Source organism: Psammomys obesus, unplaced genomic scaffold, assembly GCF_907164565.1.
Source record: "Psammomys obesus unplaced genomic scaffold, mPsaObe1.curated_primary_1811, whole genome shotgun sequence".
In the NCBI taxonomy this organism is placed as follows: Eukaryota; Metazoa; Chordata; class Mammalia; order Rodentia; family Muridae; genus Psammomys; species Psammomys obesus.
Window position 1 is genome coordinate 4717185 of NW_026590699.1, and position 14455 is coordinate 4731639.

The following is a 14455-nucleotide window of genomic DNA, read 5'->3' on the forward strand; positions in this document are numbered from 1 at the left end:
CTCAGCGGGGACTAGGGGGACAGAAACACGGCCAGCTCACAGTAGCATCTCTGCGGGCAGCTTTACTAGATGGGCTCTCTGGAGTGGAGAAGTGAGGTAGCCGGGGACCCCTCCCCATCCTCTCTTACCGGGTTTATGTCTCTGCCCATGCAGTTGTGCTCTGGCAGAGGGCTCCCCGTGGCCTCCCAGCCGTGCGACCAGATGTGGGGCATAAAATATTCTAATTTGTTCTCTTCTAAGTAATGAAAAAGTCTCATAATCTAAAAGAAAGGGCTATACACAGTCTACAATTACCATGGAAGCCAAATCTGCGTGAGTCACCCAACTGCCTGCACAAGACAATTCGGCTACTGGAGAACCCTGATTAATGGCATTTTTTAAACACCAGAGTAACAACCTGACCTGCCAAAAATTATTATTTCTCACCATATCACCAATTTTTTTGGCCTTGGCTATGTAGCACCTTCCACAGAGAAGATGAAGATGAAAATCATGTCATAATGTACTTTAAGTATGTGTGTGTGTGTGTGTGTGTGTGTGTGTGTGTGTGTGCGCGCGCGCGCGTATGTATTGGAGAGGTTGAATTAAGTAAGTCAGCTTCCGACTTGCACAGTGCCCTGAAGCGGTCCTGGGCCACGTTAAGGCTCCAGGTTGTTTTCTCATTACAAATGCATGGAGTGGACAGTAAGAGTGGACAGCGAAACGCAGGCGGCCGGGATCCGAGGTTGCAGGCTGATGTTCCCACCCTGGTCACAACATCAATCCCAGGGCTCCGCGTCCAGAGCGCTTCCTCCCGCCTCCGAGTATTAGACGCCAGGGAAGCCTGCTGAGCTTTCATCTCCAGCCCCGGACCGCCCACATGCTGGGCTGCCGAGTTCGGCGGCGGCGGCGGCCAGGGCCAACTCGCCCGCCGTGGTTTGTACTCGCTCATCGAGACAACGCAGCCGCCGCCGCTAAGTCAGTCACGCGTTTGGATTCCGACCCGGGCCGGAATCGGCATCCCTTCGCGAGAAGCGACATGCGGGCGGCTGGCAGCACGTTCCCCAAGTGGAGGAGCGCCACACAGGGTGCTGTGAGTTTCGGGTGCGAATCGCTAAAGCCGCCGCGGCGCCCCGAGGTCCCCTCCACCTGAGACACCCTGCGCCCGCCGAGGGGCCGCCTGCCGCCCTTGCCCACCTCCTGGAACTCGGTGTGGCGCCCCGGCCCCCCGCCTCGGGTCCCCGAGGGCTCCGGGAGGGCGGGGGAGAGGCCCCCCCGGGCCGCCCGAGCCCACCTGGCCCGCGGCGCCTGCCGCCCCCCACCCCTTCGCCGCGCAGGGCTGTAATAATCACATCCTCATTATTTCTCGTGCGATCGTTAGGGAAAGAGCCCGAGAACAGCAACAGCAGCTGCCGGGGGAGGCTTAGTTACAAAACCCTGCGCCGGGGAGCGCTTCGCTTAGCAACCGCCCCGAAAGGAGCCCCCGGGCTCCCGGCTCGCACTCGGAGGGCCCAGCCGCGGCGACCCCCTCCCGGCCCCGGGCCCGGGCCCCGCCGGCCGCCAGGGGCCCCTCCCCGCCCCCGCGACCCCGGCGCCCGGCCCCTTCCATCCCTTCCCAGCCCGGGGCCGGGCGGCCACCTGCGCTTGGGGGAGGGGAAGCCCGGGTCGCTGCCCACCGCCCCCCCCAGCCCCTCGCCGGCCGGCGCCCCGGGCTGCACCCCCGTCCCCGGCCTCGCGGAGCGGGGAATTTCACACCTCCGCCTCGCTCCCGCACCCGGGGAGCCCGTGTGCCAGCAGCCCTGCCACGGGGCGCCGCGGCCGGAGAGGAGCCGGCGGCGGAGCCCGGGGCCCCGGGCGCCCCCCGGGTCGTCCTCCCACTCCCGGAGCGTGCTCCTCCGAGCCCCCTCGCTCCCCCCAGGCGGCCGCCCGGGAAGGGCCCACGCCGGCCAGTCTCGCAGCACCGCCCCCTCCCTGCCCCGACGGCACTCGCCGCTCAGCGCCCCGGTCCCCGCGTCCCGGTGCCCGCGGCCCCGCGCGTCTCGCACCTTCCTCAGAGCGGACATCCTCGGGCTCTGCGAGTTCAGTGGGCGCCGAGCGACATGGCAGGGTGGCCACCCCTCAGGCCAGGCGGCGCGCACGGCACAGCCGCCGGCCCCCAGGCTCGAGGAGCCTCGGGTCCAGCGCGTCGATCCTCAGTCTGTCTGTCCACCGCCGCGGCCACCGCCACCGCCGCCGCCGCCGCCGCCGCCGCCGCCGCGCGCTCCGACCCCGTTCGAGCCCGGCGCACGGTCGGTCCTCACGGCCGGCGCCTGCGCACTCGGCGCCCGGGGAGGCACCGGCGCACTGGGGGGCGGCTGGTGCGTGGCTCCATCTGAGCGAGGGCCCAGCGCCGCGCGCCTAGGGGGAGCGCTCAGGCCGCCGAGCGGCTGCCAGTGACGAGCCTGGCCCGGAGGTCGCGCTGCGCGCAAGGCCCGGGAGCCCGCGCACAGCGGGTCCCAACTGTTGCGCGCAGAGCATTGGGTCACTCGAGGACAGTAAAGGTACCGAGCCGGGGAGCAGGGAGGTCCCACGCCGCAAGGGCTCCGTGTGTTCGTAGTCAGCGTGGGAACCCCACGCGCAAGTCAATGCGCCTGGGAAGGTCCAGCTCGGTCTGAACCGAGATGTGCCCAGCTCTGCCGGTTGAAGTCCTCCTGGGCTCTCAGGTCAGAGAGGGAGCGCTACAAGACCAGATTTCTTCCAAAGCTTAGCCTGACCACTGACAGAGCACAGAGCTGCCCTCGGGCGCAGTGAAACGCAACCTGTTTCCACCTGTTACCTGCCCACAGCAGCCGAGGGTCCTCCCGTGCCCCCACCCCAACCCCAGCTCCTTGAACAGAAATCTCTAAACCTGATCCAGGGTCAGGGGAAAGCAGTATTGGGATGGTGTCAGAGCCTCGTTCGCTGCAGCGGCATATGGGCGTGTGAATCAGAGCAATGAAAAAAAAAATCCCTGTATGTTCTCGAGAAGACAAGCAATAAGAGTTTGGTAAAAGTAGCCACATTTTCATGAAACCTGGTTAGATTCATGGGGTTATCCCATGATATCTTTCTTAGAAAGGTTACTGTGGCCTAAAGTAAAATGTGCTGGCAACTGAAGAAATAGTTTGACAGTGGGGCTCTGGGCCTCTACCATTACACCTACCTAACCTTGGGCAAGTCTCTAGGCTCCGTGTAAATGTGAATGTAATAGGGGGGTTTTGTCACAGTTGTTAAGAAATTGAAATGAACAAAACTTAACCAGCAGGATGAATATTTACAGAAAGATGAATAGGCTCAGAATAGAAAAAGGGACAGGTGAACAACCCAGTATTTTCCAAAATTCCAAGATCTTTACATAGAAACAATCCGCATAAGAGGGTTTTCATATAATCAATCAACTGAATGGTCCTTAAAAGCAAAATATTAAATATGTGAGAGATACATCAATGAATCAAAGAAGTCTGAAATAACTTCTCTTTAGTGGCTTTAGCATATTCCACTGTTTCCACTATCACAAAAAGGTGAAATACGGCTTTCCAAACCTCAAAACAAAAATCTAGATTGCATACCAAGTTTAAATTTTTATTATCCATTTTTTTTCTCCTCCTCTCCACATGTGTCGCCATCTTCCATTCATTTATGTGCTATCTCATGCAATGACAACAAGGAAAGAGACACAAGTGGTGCTTACAGCACATGCTTCCGTGTTGTGAACTTGTGACCAAAACAGAAAAAGAGATTGTCCCCGGGGAATGCATCCAGTCCCAGAATATAACTAAAGTTAGGGGAGTAACATTCAATCACGGATTACATTTGCCTCTATGAAGGAGATAAATAAAAAGGACAGCAGATAGTTTGTGAAGTTAAGGAACTATTATGAAGGAGTCATTACATTAAATCTTTCTCTAGGTTTGCCCCACGGTAGGTCCCAAGACATGGATTTGAGTGTGGGTAATTTATTTGAAAGGCTTATCTCTGGAAACTGACTAGGAATAAAAAGTGGGAAAGGGAAGGAAAGTTAATAAAGGATGTGTCATGCTTTAGGGTCCAGGTGGCCATCAACCATCAGGGTGATCTTTCTTTCAGGCACCTGGGGCTTCGATCCTGTTGAGGATTCTTAGAGGAATGCGCTGAGATACACGCTGAGATACACGTCACAATTGCTTCCATCCTCCTCCTCCTCCTCCCCTTCACTTCCCCTGCTGAGCAACCACCACCAGAGTTTGAGATGAATGAGATGAAGCCAGAGGTTGACTTCTGCCAAAGCTCCCAACAAGGACAGGATTTGGGAAAGAGTGAGGTGGGGGAAAGTTTTGACAGTAGGAAGTACAGGCCTGAAGACCCAGGGACAAAAAGACTTACCTTTTCTTCTAAATGACTAGTTAGATTAAGAACTGAGCAACCATCATGAATGTAAACTGACAGACACGCTGGGAGGTTTTAGAACACATTCAAAGGACTTGGAATAACATCTTATACACAGTATAATTTTATGTTGGATTTTGACCAGGACATTAGGATTTTCTTCATGCGATTTGCAAAGACATTTTCATTTCTTCCTTCCCAATATATAGGTTTTTTTATTTCCTTTTCTTATCTTATTACATTAGCTAGATTTCTAGTGTGATATTGATAATCAGTGGTTCGAGGGGATATCCTCACCTTGTTCCTGATCTTTGTAGGAAAGCTTCTAAATATTCTTTATCAAGTTGAATAAATTACCTTTTACTTATTGTTGACTAAGAAGGTTTTGTTTTTGGTTTTTTGTTTTTTGGTTTTTTTTCTAAGTCATGAACAAATGTTAGACTTCTGTCAAATGCTTTCTCTGTTTCTGTCTTTGTTCTTTGCATTCTGGTCCTGTAATGGGCTACAGTGACTGAGTTTTTTTAATGTTTATTTTTCTTTATGTGTATGAGTATTTTTCCTGACTGTATGTATGTGCACCAGTGAGCACATCTGATGCTCTCGAGGGCAGAAGGTATCAGATCTCCTAGAAATGAAATTCCAGATGGTTGTGAACTACCAAGTGTGTTCAGGAAACTTAAACAAGAGTTCTTAACCACTGAGCCATCTCTCCTGCCCCAGAACGATTGCTTTCTATTTTCAGCTTTTTAAAAGGTCTTTTTGGTTGGTATGAACTACCTCTTCTGTTCATGTCTCTTCTGGTAGTAGGGTAAGGAGCTGGAAAACAGCAGTAGGTATGGGGAAGAGATCAACTTTAAAATGAAAAAAAAAATGGATGTGATCTTCCTGAGGAGGCCTGCTGAGAAACAAGGAGAGAAGGAAGCAGCCATGTTTCCCAAGGCTAGCCTGGAAGCTGAGCAGACGGTGCTTGTGGTTTACTGAGAGTAATACAGGAGCCCTGGCGTTTGGTGGAGTTCTTGGGGACTGCAGCAGAAGCTGATGTAGTGTTTTACACCTAGCATCTTCTCTTTATCCATCATGCTTTTGTGTCTAGTATTCCAATGAAATTACTATAACCAAAGATCCTAAAGACCTGCCCTTAACAAATCCAACTGTGTATTACCACAAGTGACGAACTGACTGCAGGACAGTTGCCAATCAACATCATCCTCTCTAGTCACTCCTCTTGGGCCAGAGCTGGGGCCTCCTCATTTCACAACTTTCCAAAGGTTAGAGGCCTTCAGGGCTCCGTTCTTTTCTTTCTTTTTCTTCCCCATGACACAGGGTTTCTCTGTGTAGCCCTGGCTTCCTGGAACTCACTCTGTAGACCAGGCTGGCCTTGAACTTACAGAGATCCACCTACCTCTGCCTCCTCCGGAGTGCTGGGATCAAAGGTGTGGGCCAGGCCTTAAGGCTAGTTCTTAACCACTACTGTGGCCTCACTTATTCCTTCCACGATCTCCTAAGTTATGTATCAAAAGCTGAACAGCACTACTTAACAAAGGGCTTCCCAGAGGATCCCCAGATCAGCCTGAAACCCCAACTTTTCAGCTTCTAAACCAAAACCCTGAACCCATTCTAGACATCCACTTTTCTATCATAGACTATTCTGACAAGTCAGAAAATCTCTTTTGCTTTGCCTTCAAACCCATCCACACTGATTACTTCTTCCCACCATCTTCAATGTCACAACTCAGATGCTAACTACCAACATTCTTCCTTATTGCAAGTGGCTGACAACGGCCGGTCTCTTGCTTCACCCCAATGCAACCTCCTCTCAGTAGACAGGCTGAAACCACCTTAACATTTACATGAGACCATTTCTCTTCCAGGCTCAAAACTGATCAATCTTCCACATTCCCGTGGAAAGTTCAAAGATGCTTCTTCCACGATCTTCAGCAAAGTGAAATAAAGCAGCAAAGTCCAATTATTAGATACTGATTTATTGATTTATTTTTTTTTTTTTTTTTTTTTTTTTTTACTCAAAGACCGCTTGTGTGGCCTATTTGCCAAGCATGTCTTCACTGGGTACCAGGAACATAACGAAAAACAGTAGAAACATTGAGTCATGTTGCCCTTAACAGCCACTGCCACTTAGGCTGCTGTAAATGTTTGCTTGTTTACCCACCTCACCTTGTGGTTTTGGAGCAGAAAACGCAAATACAAACTGGATTCCAACCCAGTGTTTGAGGAGCCCCCTGGCTTGAGTCCACCGGTGACATCTCTGCTCTCCCACTCTCACAGACGTCCGAGTGCCTATTCAGAGTCCCACAACACCAGCGGCGCTGCCTTTCCTCACCCGGATCCAAACCCGCGTTACATCTCCAAACACGGGCAGGCGGGCACTTTTTTGTTTTGGGCGTTCTCTTCATAGCGTCAGCTCTTCCTCTTTCATCGCCTCAAGTCTGTGCTCAGACTTACCTCAGTTAACCAAAGACATCTGCTCGCTGCATTACCTCTCTTCAGAGAGCTCAGGCTCTTTGGGATGTGGTCTTTACCGTCTTCTTTGTCGTGCTCCCCTCTGGTCTGACGGTTCTTGAACGTTTATCTCCAGCTTGCAGGTCGTGCTTCTAAAGAAGCAATTCAAGGACGAAGAGTCAGTGTCAACAGAGAACAAGGGTCCCAGCGCGAGAGCATCGCTGGGCTGAAAGCAAAGTGGCTCGGTTGGAAGACACAAAGAGAGGGCTCCGTCGACGCGTAGAGAGGAGGTGCAGTGGGCACGGCCGGCGTGCAGGCGCGGCTGTCCAGCCGGCAGATGTGGAGAGGGGGCCGCGCAGCACGGACAGCGGGCCACCGAGGGACCTTGCCTCAAGCTTCCCGGTCTTCCTTCTCTCCTCAGCGACCTTTCTCCAGCTTGCACCTCAAGTTCCGCGGTGTGCACAGCCCGTACTGTCGCCAGCTGGGTCTCCCCTCAGAGGGGCAAACCCCAGGAGCGGCGTTACCCGACTGCCTGCCTTCCGCGCAGGCTCCACAGCCAGGCTCCCAGAGGCAGCGCTGAAGCCACGCCCGCGCTGCACACCAACCAATCCGCCGCCGGATGCGGATGATTGACATCCGGCGGCGGTGAATTCGGGTCCTGATTAGGCACTCCTACTATTGTGGGCGGGCCTAGACGGGAGGAACCCGGAAGCTCCTGTGTCGGAGGGTGGGCGGCTAGGGCCCCGGGACCCGGCTGGGGTCCAGTATGTCTGCCCATCGGAAGCACGGTAGGCAGGAAGCGGGGACGTGGACGGAAACTGGGTCGGCCTGACATACCCAGGGGTGGAGGGGTTCCGCCTGTTGTGCCCAGCGGACGTGGTAGGCTGATGGCCCTGAGCGTTGAGGGATCGCGGGACTTCAGGGACTTTTAAGCGTCTAGGGCCAGGAGGGGCATGGTGGGCCCCGAGGAACCCGGCGTCTAAGGAGATGTGGTGTCTTGAGGCCTAGGCGGCGTGAAGACTCCCGTGCGGTTCCTCCTGCCTTTGGCGGGGCCGGGCTGGTGTCGTAGCCTTTAGGGAGTTTCGTTGTCCCTGGACCACACTGATGGAAGAGTCCTTCAGGGCACTTTTCGCCCTGTTAACAGCGCTGGGGCAGAGCTGACGCTTGGGGTAGTGGGGGTGGCGGGGAAACAGGACCTAGTGACTGCCCGGCTGCCAGGCCAGCCTGCTGCCCCTACGGTCCTCTTCTCTGGGTTAGCGCCCTGGTCCTGGAAATGCAGTTCCTGTGATGGGAGTAGAGGCTGTGAGGCTTCTGGGGCGGCTAGCGGCAAGTGTATGTAGTTAATAAGTATCTGCTTAAAAGGCGCGACACTAATTTCTTAGCAAGCAAGAAAACCATGATGAAGTTAGACTAGTCCCCATTCTTTGTCGTCGTTGCCCCCCCCCCCCCCCGGGGAAAACTAGTCACCACCCGCTTCAGCCCAGTGAGTTCTTTCACCTGATTGCATGGGAAAAGAAAAAGATCATTTCCGAGATTAGGACGGACATTACCCACAACCATTTCTAAGCAGTCAGATGTTATGTTCCAAAATGGACATAAGGGTTCTTTACTGAGTAGTAAAACCCTTCTATAAGCCACACTGGAGGAGGGCACAGATGCTTTATTGGTCAATAAAGCGTTCAGCTGTCGCCCGCACGCTGGGTTGATTCTATGCCCCGTGCTTTTTGCATTCCCTTCTATGTCTGAGATGGTTGCAAACCTGACATTAAGTGCAGCAAATTATATTATCTATGAAACACCTTAATAACTTTTAAAACCCTTCTAATCTCACTTACTTCAGATAAAACAAAGCTTTGTTTGTTTTAATCAGTCACTAAACTAGCCCCCCAAAACAGTATCTTTTTCTACTGGAGAAAAAAAAAAAAACTATCAGGTAAAATTTAAGTAGTTTAAGAATATTGTGTTTGGATGGATGAGGCTAGATTAATAATGTTAAAAATTTTAAAAATGTAAGTGCTCATCCAAAGGACCGTGGTTGGGTTCCTAGTACCAACATGGTGGCTCCCAACTGCCTGTAACTCCAGTTCCGGTCTCCACATGTACCATACAATGCACAGACATGCAGACAAAATACTCATACATGCAAATATGTGTGTATGTATTTAAATATATACAAATACATACTAGATGTTTGCATAAGTAGATATGTGTATGCTAACCTTTCCTCTTCACCTGAAGAGCCCTGAAGCTGGGAAACAAGATTGAGAAAAGTCCGAGACCTGAGCTGACATAAAAATACGAAGTGCTTGCATTTTGATTGAAGCACAGGCATGAAACCAGGGCTTATCTGTCTTCGTCCTGTCCTTTGTTGGCCGTGCCCTCCCACCTTGTGTTGAGTTATAGTTGGGAAAATGCCTGGCAAGTGGAGAGGTTGTCCCTAGCAAGTATGCAGGGACGCTTTGTTTAAAGTGGTGGAGAAGACTGCATGTTCAAGGGACAAGAGAAATACCAGGTGCCTGGAAAATATTATAAATCCCGGAAGTCACAGCCCAGGAAGTTTGCGTCCATAGGATGGTGGATGCGGGGAATCGCACCAGCAGCTCTGTTTCTTTGATGCCTTCCCGTCTGCTGAGCCACAGAATGAACCATAATCCAAGTATCTGTGTTTTCTGATGGTCTTGGGAAACCCCTGTGATAGGGCCTTCAACCACCCCCACCCCCCAGAAAGGGCTTGCAACCCATAGGCTGAGATCCACTGGTCTAAAACATCTTTTGCAGTCACTGCTTCTGGAAAACAGAATATGTTGAAGTCAATATATGTCTGATGGGCTGGGCAGTGGTGGCACACGCCATTAGTCCCAGCACTTGGGAGGCAGAGGCAGGCAGATCTCTGAGTTCGAGGCCATCCTGGTCTACAAAGCAAGTCCAGGACAGCCAAAGTTACACAGAGAAACCATGTCTCAAAAAAACAAAAATGAAAAGTCTGATGAAAAACAATGAAACTGGAAAAATAGAACTATTGGTATAAAAATTATTATTTATCTCATGTCTTCAACTTCTAATAAAAGCTGCCAACTGGCTTGCCTTCTGAGTGGCAGCTGTGCATTTCTTAGCTCAGGCTGTTGGGGGAGAAGGCAGTGTTGTGTGCTGAGCAGCTGATGAAGGCCCAAGACCCAGCCCTCCCTCCTAGAAGTGCTCTTTGCTCTCTCTCCTGCTGCAAGTTACTTACCAATCGAAACGAACACTCTTACAGCCTTACCTGGGATTTCTCTCGTTTGTGGGTAGTTAGTTGTGTGTCAAGTGCTGTTTAAAAAGCACTAAGAGAAAAAGCTTTGAATAAAGTATACCCAGAGCATTTTCTTCAATTTTTTTAAGTACTTTTGGTAAATGGATTTTTGGCATCTGTTTCTTAGACAGGGTTTTGGTATGTAGTCCAGACTGACCTTGAACATGGTTAGATTCTTTCACTGTGGTCTTCCTGTCTCTCCTTGGGTTACTGAGTTGTGAGCATGTTCCACAATGCCTGGCTCTCTAGTATATTTCTGCTACTCAGAGATCCTAATCGTGTTCCATTTGAATCTTACTTGGAGTACTGTTTTCCTTTTAGTTAATATTTCACAAAGCTTGCCAACTCTTGCTTAAATCTAAGTTGATCATTTTTCACCTCTAATTCTATCGTTTATTGAATTAACATACTATCTTGTGAGGTGACAATGTATTCATTTTTTTCTAGATTACAGACAAAGGTTACATATGTTGCTTTTTTTATAAGAAGAAAATGGGTGGAATAACTACCATTTTCAGGAACTCTGGGTAGGCTGGCGTACATTCAGTCAGCATGTTTAAACCAGTTTTTACTGAAAAAAAGAGAATTCAGAATATCGGGTTTAGGAAAACTATGACAAACCTGAAAAAACTAAGGTGCCCAGTAAAATGAGGGGTGTGTGTGTGTGTTTACTAAAGTAAAGGAACTTTTCATAGTTTAAGTTGGTAACATAATGTATTTGTATGTTGTAGCTTTAGGAGTGATATTTTGAAAGCTTTCTCTTCAGTACAGCAGAGTGAGGTGAGAAGAGGGCATTGTCAGACCACAGTGAAAGTTCCTACTTCTTGTCAGTTCTGATACTTAAAAGCCTGATAACTCTTGTTTTCCAATCACAAATCTGTATTAAGTCATAAGCCCATTTGCTCTGTATGGTTGTTTTCTGAAAATGAAAGATCAGGAAGTTACATTTTAAAGGTTATTTGTTGGTATTTGCTATCAGTCTCTTTTGCTTCAGTGTAATTTCTGTGAGCATATGGCTCTATCAGTGTAAACAGCTTTTCATGAACATTCCATTTGGAAATAACTCTTTCTGAACTGATCTCACTCCTCATCTCTCTAAATTAGCAGCTGTTGGGTAACAAAACTTTTCCTGGGGAGACACAACACACATCTACTCACCCCAGATAGGAAACTCATGACAGACCAAAGTATGGCTACCACGGAAGTCCAACTTGGTGAATCAGTAAGTTTTATTGGGGTTACTTACAGGAGGCGTATGGGTGAGGGGTCACTTACAGAACCTGAAAAATGCCTCAAAGACAGCTGCATCACCAAAGGCCACCAGAGCATGGGTGACAGCCCACAAAGCTGGGAACCCGGAGCACACTGCAGGCAGTTCACCAGGCTGGAGGGTGTCCTTCCGAAGTGACTCTGTTGCTCTAAACCAGCTGGACTGCTTTCTGCTCCTTCCAGGTAGCTGGGTGGTGTCAGAGTCCTTGCAGCTCGCTTGTCTCCGTCTTTTTGGCACCTTGACTGTGCTTACTCTGGCAGAGAGGAGCTTAGTGAACCTGGTCAGTTTCAGGGGCTTCCAGAAGCTGTTTGGTTTATAGCTTCCCTGTCAGAAAGGAAACTGTTCCACACTTTTTTCTTGTGTAAATTACGGGTTCCCAAGAGACACTAATTTATAAATATCATACGGTTTTTGAAAATTTTTATGTTTGGTTTGTTTATTTTTACATAAGAGCTTTTCAGTTAGGGTCACACACATTCTTATGATCAATGGAATTCTGTCACTAGGAGCGTCATGCATGGAAGTGGAAGACATCAAGCTCACTAAAATAGGTTCAGAAATATAAGCACGTATTTTCTCTTAGTTGTGGCAGCTGAAAAAGTTAATAGCATAGGAGAGTCAAGTATCGGTGATAGGAGACCAGGAATAAAAGAAGGGAGGAGGTAGAAGGTGGCTAGGAAACAGGCAGAGTCTCAAAGTGCCGTCGGGAGAAGTGTAGATTATTTTTAGAATGTTACTTTTATTTTCAATAGGGTAGGAATTATATAAGTGTATGTCTGAGTGTGGGTTTGAGCATGTGAGTGCGCTGCATGTAGCAGCCAAGTCCCTGGAGCGAAAGTTTTAGGCAGTTCTGACCTCTGGTCCTTTGCGAGAGCAGTACGTACTCCTAACCACAGAGGCAGCCCCAGGAAGAATAGATTCTGTTTTATGACACAGCAGGGCAGCTGTGGTTTACTTTGCATTGTGAATTTTACAATAACCTATCATATCCTTTATAAAGAACAAGAAGAGAAGCACGCTCAAAGGCTCCAAGCACAAAGAACTCTCATGAAGGTGTTTACTTTGATTTGACTATTGTCAGTTTGTATGTATTGAGGTGTTACACCATCCCCATAACCATATAGCCTTATCTATAAGCCAAAAAGAATAAATGAAATAGAAAAGAAAGTTCTGCACTGGTATTCGGATTTACTATTCATATGAAGGTAGCCCAGGCTGTGAAGCATCACAGAGAGATGTGACACTTTCTTAGTGACTGCTCTTTTTTGGAGGAACTTGTTAGATCATGGTTCTCAACCTTCCTAATGCTTTGACCCTGTAACACAGCTCCTCATGTTGTGGTGACCCCTAGCCTTAAAATTATTTTTGTTACTCATCATAACTGTAGTTCTGCTATTGTTATAAATCATAATATAAATATTTCTCTTTTCTGATGGTCTTAGGAGACCCCTGTGAAAGGATTGTTTGCCACCCCCAAATGGGTTGCGACCCAAGGGTGAAAACTACTGTGTTAGACTCTTGGTCTATGTGCTAATACCACAGTTAAAGAGAAAAAATAAATCCTTGGATGCTGCCATTAACACCTTTGTCAAAAATGGAGGAAATGTTTGATTTTTACAGCCAGCTGTTAGCTTTTTAAATCACATAACTACATTGAGCAAGAATTTAGGGCTCCATAGTTTTGTCACCAGCAGTCAAATTCCCTATTCCTCAATAGAAATACGTGTACTTAGCAGTTTTTCCTTAAGTGCCTAATTTCCAAAAAACACTCAACACTCAAGGAAGGTTTGTTTTCATTCAGTTTCTGCCTTTAAGTTGAAAGAGAAGTATAGAGAGCCTTTAGTTCTTTCTGAAAATTATATCAAAATAACTCAATCCCCCTGTGGGAAGGAGACTTAATTTCTGTGCTTGGTATTGCAACATATTAATTTTAAATGGGACATTGGCTTTTTTCTATATCCACCATTTCCTGATTCTGATTGCCCGGTCAGCTTGGTAATTGTGTTTGTTTTCCTGCAGGCGGTTTTTTTCAATTGGTATTAAACACCCCTGCTCTTTCATTTTCCTGTGATTGCTTTTTGACAGACACTAGAGTTTCAAGTTAAAACTTGCTCCCACTGCTAGAAAAGGAGATTGTCGATGAGTGTGAAAAAGACAAAGCTCACCTCCAGTTCCTAGTGGAGGCGTAGGAGTCTCTGTCATGACCACTAAGCAATTTTTTTTGTTTTTGTTGTTCACATGAAAACCCAGAGCTTTTGAGCCTTTTGGGGCCAAGGACAGGAGCCTGCCTCTTAAGGACTGGGTAGGTCATCTAGCTCTGCTTTTGTAGGGGTGTTTTAATTTCTTTTTAAAGAACATTAGAATTTAAGCAAAAAAGAGAGAGAGAGATTCTTTTTTTTTTGTTTTGTTTTATTTTTTTAAAGTTTTTTATTTAATTTTTTATTATTAGTTACATTTTATTAACTCTGTATCCCAGCTGTATCCCACTCCCTCATTCCCTCCCAATCCCACCCTCCCTCCCTCATCTCCTCCCTGCCCCTTTTCAAGTCCACTGATTGGGGAGGACCTCCTCCCCTTTCATCGGACTCTGGTTTATCAGGTCTCATCAGGACTGGCTGCAAAGTCCTCCTCTGTGGCCTAGCAGAACTGCTCCTCCTTTAGAGGTAGGGAGGTCAAAGAGCCCGCCATCGAGTTCCGAGAGAGATTCTTAAAACCATTAACTTGATTTGTAGGCCAATACTTATAGTATGTAAACACTCATGTATGTGCACATATACCTAACAAACATGCCAGGTCAAAAAGGAACATTTTAATAAATTAAAAATATAAATACTTTTGTTTTTCTTCTTTGAGACAGAGTCTCTTCTATCACAGGCTTGAAGTCCTTGTATCCAAGGATGACCTTGAATTTTTGGTTTCTTGCCTCCTCTTCCTAAGTGCTAGGATTATGGGGATGCACCGTGTGACTGCTTTTATGTAAGTCTGAAAACTGAATCAGGGCCTTCTGCGCACTAGGCTACCGCTCTGTCAGCTGCGCTGCGCCCCTGTGAAATACTTTCCACACACTGTGTACTTAAACA

The 14455-nt window shown here is 48.4% G+C and overlaps 2 protein-coding genes across 2 annotated transcripts in view; both read left to right on the forward strand.

The window, feature by feature from the left end:
* Positions 1-859: 859 nt before the first annotated feature.
* On the forward strand, positions 860-2415 carry LOC129677816 (basic proline-rich protein-like). Its single transcript, XM_055608438.1, has 2 exons — positions 860-1067; positions 1100-2415. Exons 1-2 carry the CDS (start codon positions 860-862, stop codon positions 2413-2415), a joined length of 1524 nt encoding a protein of 507 aa, XP_055464413.1.
* Positions 2416-7530: 5115 nt separating this feature from the next.
* Positions 7531-14455, forward strand: part of Erich1 (glutamate rich 1) — a 60083-nt gene continuing 53158 nt past the window's right edge. Inside the window, exon 1 of the mRNA XM_055608392.1 lies at positions 7531-7607. Within this exon, the coding sequence (XP_055464367.1) occupies positions 7586-7607 (22 nt within the window). The 5' untranslated portion in view covers positions 7531-7585. The remainder of the gene's footprint in view (positions 7608-14455) is intronic.